Source organism: Solenopsis invicta, chromosome 2, assembly GCF_016802725.1.
Source record: "Solenopsis invicta isolate M01_SB chromosome 2, UNIL_Sinv_3.0, whole genome shotgun sequence".
NCBI lineage: Eukaryota > Metazoa > Arthropoda > Insecta > Hymenoptera > Formicidae > Solenopsis > Solenopsis invicta.
Genome location: NC_052665.1, coordinates 12,845,443 through 12,859,228, shown reverse-complemented (window position 1 = coordinate 12,859,228; position 13,786 = coordinate 12,845,443). Strand labels below are relative to the sequence as shown.

General features: G+C 34.1%; 1 protein-coding gene across 1 annotated transcript; it reads right to left on the bottom strand.

Annotated features, from left to right (window-relative positions):
• Positions 1-5,094: 5,094 nt before the first annotated feature.
• LOC105196742 lies at positions 5,095-11,063 on the bottom strand. Its single transcript, XM_039459377.1, has 5 exons — positions 9,776-11,063; positions 8,184-8,573; positions 7,753-7,933; positions 7,397-7,505; positions 5,095-6,660 (listed from the first exon to the last, which is right to left on the bottom strand). Exons 1-5 carry the CDS (start codon positions 10,249-10,251, stop codon positions 6,584-6,586), a joined length of 1,233 nt encoding a protein of 410 aa, XP_039315311.1. The 5' UTR covers positions 10,252-11,063; the 3' UTR covers positions 5,095-6,583.
• Positions 11,064-13,786: the final 2,723 nt, after the last annotated feature.

Genomic DNA, 13,786 nt, shown 5'->3' with positions numbered 1-13,786 from the left:
CAATTTAAGAGCTGTAATTGGAACCGAAAGTATGGCACATAGTTCAAAGAATTAAAAAATGTATTTAAAAATCACGCAGAAAATTATTTTCAACACCCCTATCTTGACATGATACTGGTCATTTCTCGATTTAAATTGTATTATACAATTCGCGGTTTTATTCTAATATTTATAAAACTTTGTATTATTTAATCAGGGTTGGATAAATTAATATATTTTTTTAACTAAATTAAGTTAAAAAGTTAATGGCTTATAAAATTAATTTACTTACGTTAAAAATTACACTAACAAAAAATCCAATTAAAAGTTACGTTAAAATTAAATTAAATTAAAAGTTAATTGTGAAGGTACCATTCATATTAAATTAGAAAATCATTCTTTAAAAATAGATTACTCAGAACAATTATAATATGAATCATTAAAGTTGTCAATATTTTATTAAGTTTATAAGAAATTAAGTTTATAAGAAATAACAAAGAAATATTATTGTTTATGTAAAAAAATTATTTTTTCTTTTATAATTTTTTTTACACAAATAAATGTTTAAACTTAAGAAAAAAGTTAATAAATTAAAATTTATATTTCAAAAATAATTTCACAAAAAAATGTCTAAATTTTAATAAATGTTTATTCAAATAGTACTAATAAAATAATTACTTACAATTCATAAATATTTACTCTATAAAAAAAATGATACTTAAATTAGTTCTTATACTAAATAAACATAATATATTTACATTTAGTGAATGTTTCATTAACATTATTCAAATAAATATTAAAATAATTTTTCCTTCAGTTAAAGTTAAAAATTAAAAGTTATTAAAAATAAACTAAGTTAAATTAAAAGTTACTAACTTTTTAATTAATTACTACTCAACCCTATATTCAATATGAAATAGCAATGTAATAGATAGTACTGAATGCATTTCTCGTTGCATCTTTCTCTCACACATGTATAAATCAAGGAGTTAAATAAATTAACGTGACCAAAGCAGGCATGATTTTCCCCGGGCTCGTTATTAATTCGATTTAAATACCGCCGATTCGACAAGCGTCATTTCAGAGACGAGACTCGGTACCCCTTCAGCACTATCCCGAACAAACGGTAATGTATTCTAAATGCACGCGGGAGATTCTTTACGGTAGCGTCCACGTGTCGGGCAATTAGACACACGAGATAAGATCACCGCTACCCTCCACCCTCCCTCATCCCACGAGATCTCTGGCCGGAGCTATTCACTTTTCTAACCGCAAACAGACTGTGCATCTGCCATTTCGCACAGTTCAGCTCCGGCTTTATTTTATCGCTCGATGGCTTCAAAAATAATATGCATCTCGTTTATTTTGAGCTGCGCGATACTTTCGGCATTTTCCTTTTATTGTATTTAATAATAAGTTGCGCTAAAAAAGCATCGAACGTTCTCTGGATCTTCGGGCGGACAAAAATATAGCGGAATGCTGACGCAAACGAAAAGCTGAAAAACGTTAGTGCACACAGCAACCCCGCTATGTGGCAAAGCCCTCATCGTACGAAGAATGATGCGAGATTAGTCTTTCAAAACCAAATTATTATAAACGCGATGAAACATTATCTGAATTGCTTGTAACATCAAATAAGGAGTGCATCAATACGCAGAGACATATCGCTTCCATTCAGCACGTCGATGCGGATGATTGCAGTTTATCTTCCCGCGGCAAATTTATATCTGTTTTTTTTCCCTCTCTTTCTTCTTTTAAGCTGCGTGAATATATTTGTATCGTGTCGATTTTATGAGTCCCGAAACATGCCCACTTCCCCGCCAATCGAAAACGTATCATGGGAATACACGCGGTGGCCTCTACCTGCCGTGCTCCTGCGCACAAAAATGGCTAATTCATAACACGCTATTAATAACGCGACGCTTTTAACACATCGTCGAAGAATGCCCCGTTACCGTAGATATGTTGTGACAGTGTTTGGGACCCGTTTTTGGGGTCCGGCCCGTTTGTTCGGCGCTCCTCCCCTAAAAGGCACTCTCCGGTCACAGAGAGACGCCGAAAGACGTACTTTGTCGTACATTGACAAATGAGACGATATTAATCTCGGACGTTATATGATGCGTGTGTATGTGTGTGTGATAGAGCGAGGTACACACTCGCGAATCATTGCCGCCGCGATTTCTCTCACTCTGCCCTGTTACGCGCATGTCCAAATGCTGGTAATTAATTATACACTCGCTCGCGACGTAGAGACTGAAACTCATATCACGCATCAACTGTACCGTGTTTTATTCGCGCTGTACGTTAATTAGGAGCAGTCAGACGCATTGCAATAAATTAAAGTTACTTTTGCATATGGAACGACCAAATTAAAAGACTTTTACGTATGGAACGAGCGGGCATTACACATGCTAAAAAACATTATTAAATGGCCTTCGCGTAAAAAAAATTGGCTCTGGGAAAACGTGATTTTCATAGGATTATACGAAGATGTTAAATTTTACAAAATATATTACATTTTCGTTTGACAACTTTTTGTTGCATTAATACGAGCAAATCTCAATTCCAAAGTATTCGCGTGCTTTGATTATATAAAAACGGTAAAAATGCTCTAAAAAAATAATTCCTTCGTTATTTGTAAAAAATTCCGACAGATATTGCGATCGATTATGTGATGAAAACGCTATTCAATTTTTTTTTCTAGCTGCAGGACGCCGATCAATGCCGATTCAGCAAAGGTTAAAATATCAAATTATTGAAATGCAATTTACTGATTGTTTCTTCGCGTAGATGCTTATTGATATTATTGCAAAGCTTACTAATGATGCAAGTGAAATTAATGAGGCAGAAATTTAATTAAATTACAGTTAACACCGACCAATTTATCTAGTTTTAAAACGCATGAATTCACATGTAACTCAATTTTGTAATTCTCATAGTTGCACTGGGTTTTACATGATAAATTTTAAATTTCTTGAAATAGAAATTAAAGAATCACCTCGGATAGTTGATTTAAATATCCATGAGTTTAAGTAAAAATATAGAAAAACAATTCGAGACTTGGAGAACACTTGGAGATTTTCTGATTTTCAAGCGGTGGACTCAAAATCAAGAGATAGAGAGAAGGAGGGAGAGAGAGAAAGAGAAAGAAAGAGAGAATATATATATATATATATATATATATATATATATATAAAGATAAGGCCGGCGGGAACGACAAAACGGGACGGAAATACAGGTTCGCAAAAGGCGGGGGCGACATCGGGAATTGAAAAATAGCGCCTTGGGCCGCTGTCGCTCACAGTGATGGCCCCATGACAGCCAATGTAACGCACGAATTAACGAAATAATTGATTTTCATACCAGTTCGAAATAAGCGCGCCACGCGGCGCACAAAAGACCCGGGCCGAATCGGCGGCCGTCAAACGGAAAGAGATATTTTGCCGATTTTGGTGCACCGGGTGGTAGTGGTGATGGTGGTGGTGGTGGTGGTGCATCGCCACCGTCGCCGCGGTGGTGGAAAAAAATTGCGGCTAACGTTTTTAAATTCTCGGTCCTGTCGGCCCACGGCCCGGGGGCCAATTTAAATACACTGGTTTACATTGGTAAATTGGCGTAGACTCGTCGGGCGACGCGGCGAAAAAAATCGGGAATTGTTCCGAGTTGTAGTGTAAATATTCGGTGGTCCCGAGTAATCGTCGACAAGCGATGTGTCCCTCCGAAAAGAAACTAACTGGGAAATTATATAGAACCGCTTGCATAAAAGAATCTTTATGATACACCCCACAGAAAAATACTAGTATTAAATTAAAACCAATACGTTCTATTTGACATTGTTGTTCATATATAAGCAAGAAATTTTCTGACAATAATCTTGTTTATATAATTTAATTTTCTTTAAATAATTTGATGATCTTAAATTTCAGCAAAATACATTTTTATTTCAATATATATTGTAATAGTTATCTAACGAGTACAATATAATTGTTTTGATAACAATAGTATTGAAAATTGCAACTTTTTGGTTTAAAGATATTATTCAGAGACATTAAAGATTTTTTTTTTATTTGATATTTTTCCCTCGTCAACTCTCATGAAAATTATTATTGAATAATATATTTCTCTTCACCAAATTATACAAAGTTCTTTATGGCAGCAAATTATATCTATAAGGATATCCTGTAAAGAAAGCAAATTATTTTTAAAGCGATCTTTTTTATTATTCGAAACTATTTTTGAATTAACTTTAATGTATAAAAGAATTTCGAATTATTTTATACAATTAAAGTACGTACAAAAATGAAGAAAACAAAACGCAATTTCATGCTAACAACGAAATAAAATTTTTAAACTTATTAAAAATTAAAAGAAGAATTTTCTGCTCTTCGTGCAATATCACTCTTTGCTTTCTACATTTTTGTGCAATAAGAGAAAAAATCTTAAAATAAAAAATCTTAAAATAAAAAAATTTTATTTAACACAAAAAAAATTATTTACTCGGTGAATCCTAATAGCTATACTTTCAGTCAAGTTAAAAATTTCTTAATTGAAATATTTATATAAATACAATAAAATAATTTTTAATCAAATATCATTTTTTTTGCAGTTCTAAAAAATATTTACTGTCAGGGTGTTTTTATATTCAAAATAATCAGATTTTAATCTAAGAAACAATTTAATTAAGTTTAATAACATTATTAGCTTATTTATAAAATCATCATATAAATATAAAAAATGTAAAAATACAAAATTATATATTATACTAATGGTAATACATCTATTTACTTAAAAGTAAATATTTTTACTTAAATAGAACAAATAAATACTTGCTCCAAAAAATATACGGTTTTAAGAAAAGAAAATGTATTTTTTCATTTGAAAAATGTTTTCTCAGTGTGCATACTTTAATTGTGTATAAGAATTTAGAAATACCTTAAAATTTGTGTAAAGTCAATTCAAAGGTATTTTCTTATAAAAAAATATTGTTTTAAAAAGAATTTGCTTTAGGATTCCCTTAACATTATATAATCTCATTTTAACATTTAACATTTCGAAAATAATGATATCTAAAAAAGAGAACATTCTTTTTTCTGCGCATAAATAAATCTTCACAATATTGAATAAATCATATGGAAAAGCAGCGTGAAAAAGAGCAAAATTATTAATGTTTTCTGAAAGGATGCATAAAGGTTTCATTCGGTTCAGAACGGACTAACGGAGTCCATAAATAAATTTGTAGCTCGCCTCGAAAAGAGTCGAGTCGCGAAATTCAGGAGAATTTGGGTCACACGTCAAACGTGCTTCTCATAAATTTTATAAGAGGCAATATTTGAGGCACAACCCAGTTCTGTAGATTCTACGGAAAAGGCTGGTAAAAAGATCATATAGCATTCGTTACCCCGACGCGAACGGCGCAAGGAAAAAAAATATGGACACTTATGCGCGACTTTTCTTCCGAGTTAACGTATTATTGCTCCCATAATTGTACCTGTATCGAAAACGTAGCACGACAAAGCAGTAACTCGTCGGTTGAACGGCGCGCCGCGTAAAGTCGTCGTGTCCCGTAACGTTAATGGGAAAAGCGAAAAACATTATTCGTAGCCCGGGCGAGTATAATGTAAGCGCGGCGCGCTCTACACGGATGAGAAGGGCGCCGCGCCGCGGCAGAGCGCGCGCGGCCGGGGCAGACGGAAGGAAAAGAGCGCGAGAAGAGAAAGAGAGCAGGACAGAAGACGAGAGAGCGGAGAGAGAACAGATTTATATTTGAAATTAGATTAAGCTTCTGCGCCTGAAAGCTATATAAACGCCCCTCCGCCTGCGCCTTCCTCTCCGCGCACAAATCCACCGCGCCGGAGAGAGACTCAATAAACCAACCACTCACTCTTTCCTCCTCCTTCCCGTCCCTTGCACCCCGTTCTCTCTGTTTTGCAAACCCGCGAACGTACCTTCGTGCCCGCCTCCCGCCGTCCTTTTCCTTCCAAAACGCAGCACCCCGCTTTCGTTCGGTTCTCTCTCTTTTTCTCTCTCTCTCCTTCATCGTGCAAATCCTTTTCCTGCTTCCCGCCTCCGAATCCGTTAACCCCCTTCCTTATTTTCACATGTATCCAGTTTACTCCGCAATCGATCCTCAACGAGTCATTTCGCGCAATTTACTTTCGGCAGAGAGGCTCAATAAACCGAGTACATTATTCTCCTTTCCTCTTGGTATAAAGAGCAACCGTTTTACTCAACCTCCCGTTTCTTTCCAATTCTCTTGTCCCTCTCTTAACTCGTAACTTGGAGCTCCTCCTCTTGCACGTTCAGGTTTTACTTTCCTCTCGCGACTTATTACCGAATAAACGGATTGAATATCAAAAACAATAATAATGTTGCTGAATTCTCGGCCACAAGGTTTATTCAGTAAGAGCGCTCATCAAATATCATGCAATGCGAAAAAGAGGTACAAGATGCCTCGCATAAGCGAATATGTCTTAATATGCATTGAACTTCTGCGCGCATGCATAACTTTATAACAGTCGTAAAGTATAGAAGCACATGAAGAAACGTCATAACTGTACTTGAATGCTTTCACACGTGTGCGACCGATATTAGACAGTCGACGAGCTCACAAGGGAGTCTGCAGTGCGCCGGCTCCCACGCCGTAACCATATCCTTGCGGACCGAAATTACGTACGTAACATTCTGCGCAATTTATTGAAGAGACTCAGTTAACATGGGCAATCTTAACTAGCTGAGGAAACGTGATAATATTACCCTAGAGCTCAAAGAGAATCAAATGCTAAAGCACGAAACTTGAAAAGCTCAAGGAATAGTGTCTCCCCTAAGAGATTTTTCTAGGTCTCCGTTTCTACTAATGTAGATTGACTTTGATCTCGGTTTAACTCATTTTCTGTTTTTTCTAGTTCTAAGAATTAGAAAAAGGTAGAAAGTAAGTTAAATCGAGATTAAAGTTAATCTACATTGGCAGAAATAGACATACAAAAATCTCGGAAACTTGTGCTTTTCTATAATTTGATAATACCAACTACCGTTTTTAATTCGGAAAAATTCTCAGAAATTTTGGGAAAAATGATTTTTTCTTGATTGTTATCTTTAACGTTATATTCCAATTTTTTCTTTTAAAATGATATCATCTTTATTGTCCTCTATATCAATGGTTTTAAGATTTTTTTCATATTTAAGATCTCTAATAAATAATTCATATTAATAAAATTGGCTGTCATTTTATTGCAGTCATATTTTTCGGAAAAAAAACCGGATTTTTTCCGCAATTTTATAATATTTTTCTAATAAATTAAGAACACTAGTACCTCATTATTACAGTTGGTTTTCTCCGTATTTTTCAGAAAAAGTAAAAAAAAATCTGGTATTTTCTTCGATTTTATTTTTCTAAAAAATTGAGAATATTAATACCAACGTTTGCAATAGATCTCGCCGCCATTTTCTTGATAGGTCAACGGTTCTAGCGGCTTTCGGCAACAAAAGCAACTGAAGCAAATACTATGGTACGGTACTCCAGAAGCAATCTTGGAAAGCAATAAATGAAACATAAAAATTTTTAATATTTCTCTCAAATATTCATCTTTTTCTGTTTTTTACTATGTATCGCAATTTATTGTGTCAGGGTAGAATTGTCTTACGTTCCTAGCCATTAAATGGATAATATATTCAAATGTTCTTTGCACGTGTTCATTCAAGTACATACATTTTTTAAATGACGTAAATAATACGATCTCGATTTCAGTGCTATCTCTTGAACAATATTGTACTTACCTGCATTTCAGCCTGGTAGACCTTTCTTCCGCATCGCCGACAGTCAAGGCCGCCACCGAGGCACTCGCATGGCAATCTCAGCCGGCAGCAGGCTCCATCGGTGACGCATTTCGCTCCGTCATTTACGCTGCATAGGCAGCATCCACTATCCAGGGCAGACAAGCATCTCGGGCTGTACGACCTGCGACATAAGTCAAAATTATTTTTATTCCATAACCAGAACCTGATGACAAATTCTTATGAGTAGCCCAACACTTAAATTTTAATTTGTTTTTATTTTTATTATCATTATCCAACAATTATAATTTAAGTCACTACATAAAAGTAATAAAAGATTAAGAAAAATTTAATTCCAAATTAGTCAGAAATAAACTCTACGATCAAAAAAAATATTCTGAAACATCCTGTATAGAAACTAACGATGTTCGCACCTTCTACAGTTATTGGGTCTACTGCAGCAGCCACTGATTGAACAAGAGGATTGCGGTGGACAGCGCAGTGCACAAGGCGACTTTCCGCGTGAGGAGTAAACCGGTGAGTTGCAGATCCTCGGCGACGGCATGCAGATCTGACCGGGTTTCCCGCAGCCGCCACCGCAACATCCACCACCGTCGCAACTTCGGACACACGTCGTGCACGGAGGAGGCTCGCACCTGGCTGTCTTCTTGCAGACTCGAGGACAACGACAACAGGAACGTGACAACGGCACAACGCACACTGTCTTGCCTCTGTCCGGACTAGGCGCGTATGATTCATTTAGTTTCGGCACGAGTCCTTCGCAACGACAATCGTAATCCTGCGAACTCCTCCAGACGCTGTACCTTGTAAAAATGTTAGACTATTAGAGATGTGCGAATCAAGGTTTTTATGTCAAATCGAATCAAATTTCATTTCTTTGTACAAATTCGAATCAAATCAACAAAATTTTACCCGGATTGAATAGAATTAAATTGAATTGAATTATTAATACATAACTTTTAAATTAACAACATAATTATTAGTTTTAATATTAAATATATAGAAAATAACAAAAAAATTTCTATATTGTAAGAATAGCAATATTGATTAAATATACAGAAAAAAATTAGTATTAAATCAACAAGTCATTGCTTCATATATCAAGAATATAAAATTTTCTTACAAGAATTTGATAATCTTAAACAGACATAATTTACTTATATAAAAAAGCAAAATTTCTTCATGTTAACAAATTACATCTGTTCAAGTTTATAAATTCTTTTAAGATTTTATCCTTGCTTATTTATTCTTGCTTATATATAAAACAACAAAATATTGATTTGATATTAATTTTTTTTCTATATATGTATTCTCAATCTATCTTGGTTTGCTTGAGAAACATTTTTATAGTAATATGTTAAATATATGATGTTAAGATTGCTCAAATGCTTTCAATATAGTCGTTAAAGATTTATGTGTATGACAAATTCTTTTTCAAGTTCTCCGTAAACATTTACAGGTTCAATCCATTGACTATAATTCTTTTTGACTGACAATATTAGTTTCCTAAAATTTTACTCAAATTGAATCAAATCGAATTAAATCGTTTATACACAACTTTTAACATTATTATTATTAGACTGCGTATTAATATATAAATAATAACAAAAGATTTCTATATTGTAAGAAAAACAATATTAATTATGTAAAATCATTTTAAATATGATGCTCATATTTGAAATATAAGATCATCTACCAATATCTGTGATCCAAGCCTCTTAGATTCCAAATTTTCGAATAGTTCAGATTCGAATCAGAGATTAAAATCTAGATCAAATTTTATCTGATACTTTCAATATAAAATACTTTCAATACAGTCGTTAAAGATTTATGTGTATATGTGTAGCAAATCCTTTTTCAGGTACTACATAAACATTTGCAAGTTCAAACTACTGACTCGTCACAACTCTTTTTTTTTGTTTTTTGACAATAGTAGTATCATAAAAAGATTGCAAACAACAAACATTGAAATTTCGACGTTCCAGCGCAACAATATTTCACCCACTTTTCGCGTGCTCCGCAGCAGCATCCGCCGCAGCCACCTCGCATGCGATACTCATCACTGCCAATCGAGTCTATGTTCTTGTGGGTGGCGTTTAATACATCCTCGTTCCACGCGATATCATTTTCCTCGCTTCTTGCCTTATTTCCAGCAATTCGATCCGCTGGACAGACGTCACCGTTGCCGGTCGTCCATTCCTCCTTCGTGCGTCCATCACTCTCGACTGTCTGTTCTTCACCGATGTTTTCCGACTGCGAACGCTGGCCTTTGTCGTTGTCGTTGAAAGTGCAACCTGACACTCGGCAATGGTTCTCCGCGTAATTGTCGATCCTCGGTGTACTTTCCGAGTATCCGTCGTCGCTTCTGCCGGTTGACGAGTCGTCCGCCTGCCAAATGTCGTAGAACGTCTCTCGCTCCGTCTTGTTCTCGATTTCTCTGTCGTTGTCGCGACGCGTGCTCGCTAGATCGTCATCCTGCATCGTGCGGCAACAACGATCATCGTCGTCGTCGGTCCCAATAACGGTGGCGTCGCTGAAGGAGACACGTCTGCGAAAGGGTTGCGCACAGCGATTTGTTGTCAATGGCCGCAAGGGGCACAGGCACTTTCGTCTCGACGAAGGCGCGACGTCCGCGGTGTCAACGACGGCGGTCCTACACTCGCGGCAAGAGGAAGAAGACTCGCAGGCGGACACGATCACCTTCGTCCGATCCTCGCCCGTGGTACTAGAAACATCTGTGCTCACAATCCTAAATTCTATCTCATTTGGCCGCCCATCACGATTGTGATGCGAGCAGTTACGTATATAGATACTACGCACAGGTGTGAATGACAATTAGGCCCGCAAATTGAAATTATTCTCGCAACGATACATAAATAAAGCAGCATCGATAGAGTTAACGCACGAATATCTTTCACACCTTCTTTTTTATCCCTTCTCTACTGTCATATTTAATGCGAATTGTAGTTTTATTCAAGAGAGATTGTGGTTAAAAAGAATGCCGGCCACAGACCAGCGCGATGACGCCGATGACGCGACACACGTCACACGAAGCGCGGTAATCCAATGAGCGTACAGCTCTGTTTGTTTATAAAAGCTGTACACTCATTGGATTGTCGCAAGTCGCGTATTGCGTCATCGCGCTGGGGCCTTATTCTTAAGGTGCGTTTGGAAAGATTGCTATTTATGTTTTCTATCTTTATCATTCATGATGTAAACAAGGATAAAATGATGCAAATAGCGCTAACAGCGTCTCCTCAAATATATCTTTAAAAACATGCGAAGAATAAGGTCCTTGATCTGCAAGAGCCATGACAAGTAAATTGTAACATTTATATTATTAAAAAATGTTATTGAGTAAGACAAAAACATTAGAAATGGATAGAAATTTGTAATGATTGTCATAACAGATTTCTATTTTTTTATACTTTATTTTAATTATAACATTTTTTTATGGATGTTACAACTTACAGTGTTTTTTTTAACTCCTTGAAAAAAAAATTGATAAATTTGTTTCAATAAACTGATTATTGATCAGTAACTGATTATATTTCATCAGTTAACTGATAAAATATCATCAGTTACTGATCAGTAATCAGTTTATTGAAACAAATTTATCAACTTTTTTTTCAAAGGACAGTCTCCTGTAATGCTCTGTACACATGTTTTTCGGCACTTCACACACGTTGAGTTGCAATATTAGTTAATTTTCATTACCCCGATAGGACATTTATTAAATCCTATCAGGGTTTGTATAAAAAAGTAATAAAGTATTAAAAAATTTGAATCTTTAACTGTTATATACTTTAACATTTCTAAAAAGTATTTGTATTGTTTATTTAAAAAAACTTGTACATCTAAAAATGTTACATCTAATTACAGTACTCTTGATTTTACAAAAAAAAAATTCTCAAGATAAAATCGTTGAATCATGTGCACAATATTAAAAATAAAATACTATGTTCATCTCTGTTAGAAACTCTATCGATGCTGCAGGATATGTATTATAATTTATAATCTTAATTCAATCATCGCACAAATATTTCCGTTCAACGATTAATATATTGCATTTAGTTGATCTAAATACTGTCATGTGTGTGTGTGTGTGTGTGAGATAATTAAGATTGCACATTAACTTTTTACCTCAATTGATTTTGAGGACTGCTCATTCCTTTAATGAAATCTGTGCTTTGCGATTAACCATGCGTCATCCTACGATTGTACTTGTGGCTGTTGCCCTCCGCGGAAATTGCATATTAAATTTACTCCAAATTTTCTTGATGAACTTCTGCTCTGGTTTCCGAGATATCGAACAACTGTTATCAATTATCTCTTGCAATTGTTTACGTTATTATTCATGAAAATTGGGAGTGACTCTATAAATGGACCGATTTAGAACCGACATAGCTTTTGCTTTGTAGATTGATAATTTAACAGCCTATGTATAAAAAAGTATACATTTTATTTTAACCTTGCTATTTCTCTTTCCTTCTTTCTTAATGTATTTTTAAATAGACTGATTAATATATTGTTTTTTTTTTCAGTTTCATAGATTTATGGATCTAAGTACATGTTTCCTTATATTTCTCACAATCAGTTTAACTTGGTTTGTGCACAAATTAATTAAATTTTTAAACGTGAAATGTTGACGATTGTATAAAATTAATTGTTGCTGTGTTATTGTTTGTATTTATATCCTCGTTATCAATAAAATATTGCTATTCTCATTTCATGTAATTTAGATTGTGAATGCTTGTATGAATTATGAAACGTTTTATACAATTTATTTTTACATTACAACTGTTATTTTTCGTATTCGATTATTTGATCACAGTAATGAGAAACAAATATTCTAGTTAATATAATAAATTTTATGTTTTTAAAATTGTGCCACTAATTAATTTTCTACAAATACAAATAGTAGTTTATTGCATAATAATTAATTTCTACCTGTTGTTAGATATAGATATCATTCCCTGCTGCTTTTACGAGAATTGTTTTTCTTTCGAGATGATAGATTCTTTGTGTATCACGTTACCTCAAACGCAGGAACAATTCGTGATTTGATAAGGACTCGCGAATTTGAACTAATATGTTTGTGCGGAAATGGATTCCGAGATGGCGGTAACTTACGGAAAATCAACGACTCCACGAAATAACAAGGAAGTTAACGCCACGGTGAGAAAACAATGCGTGCGGGTAATATTTTTTGCGGAAAGTACACCCCCGCTGCGAGGCGCCACTCTACGGCTGCAAAACAGCTTCCGGCATTTACCTACGGGCGATCATACATTCGCAAAAATTAGACCAGATGTAATCTAATCAAATTATAAATATGTTATAAAAAGTAAATTTAATAAACATAAATGTCATGCTATGTACAAATACGTAAAATATTTCTTTTGTATTTAATTATTAAAATTAACAAAAATGTTTTACTTTTCGCATTTTTTTGTAGATTTTAAAATATCTGTGTTAGCATTTTTTAAATTTGTGTAAAATTTTGTACAATTTTTTTTCTGTCAAGATATGTGTTAGATATTATATATAATATTTAAATACATAAAAGAAAAAATTAATTTAATTTAATATATAAGTTTTTATTTTATAGTAAAAATAATTTAGATAAAATAGATAGTAAGAGAAAAAGAGAAAGAGAAAGTGATTAATTTTATATATGTTTTCGAAACGGTTGTAAAACATTACATATATTAAATATATTTAAGAAATGTATATAAAACATATATTGAACATGTGCTTATATCTGGATACATTTATTAATAACCCATATAACCAGAATAGTCATAAAACCATTCCTTTGGCCTCTAAAGCCATCTGACATTGACAACGTGAAATGTGGCCATATAAATATTTATCGTAATTGGTGATATCAACTAATTAGCAATTATAAACGAACATGACATATTTCAAATCACTTATCATATCTAAAATTGCATTAACAGGTATATTTGTGGTTTATTATGTGAATATAAAATTAATATTATTTTTATTATAT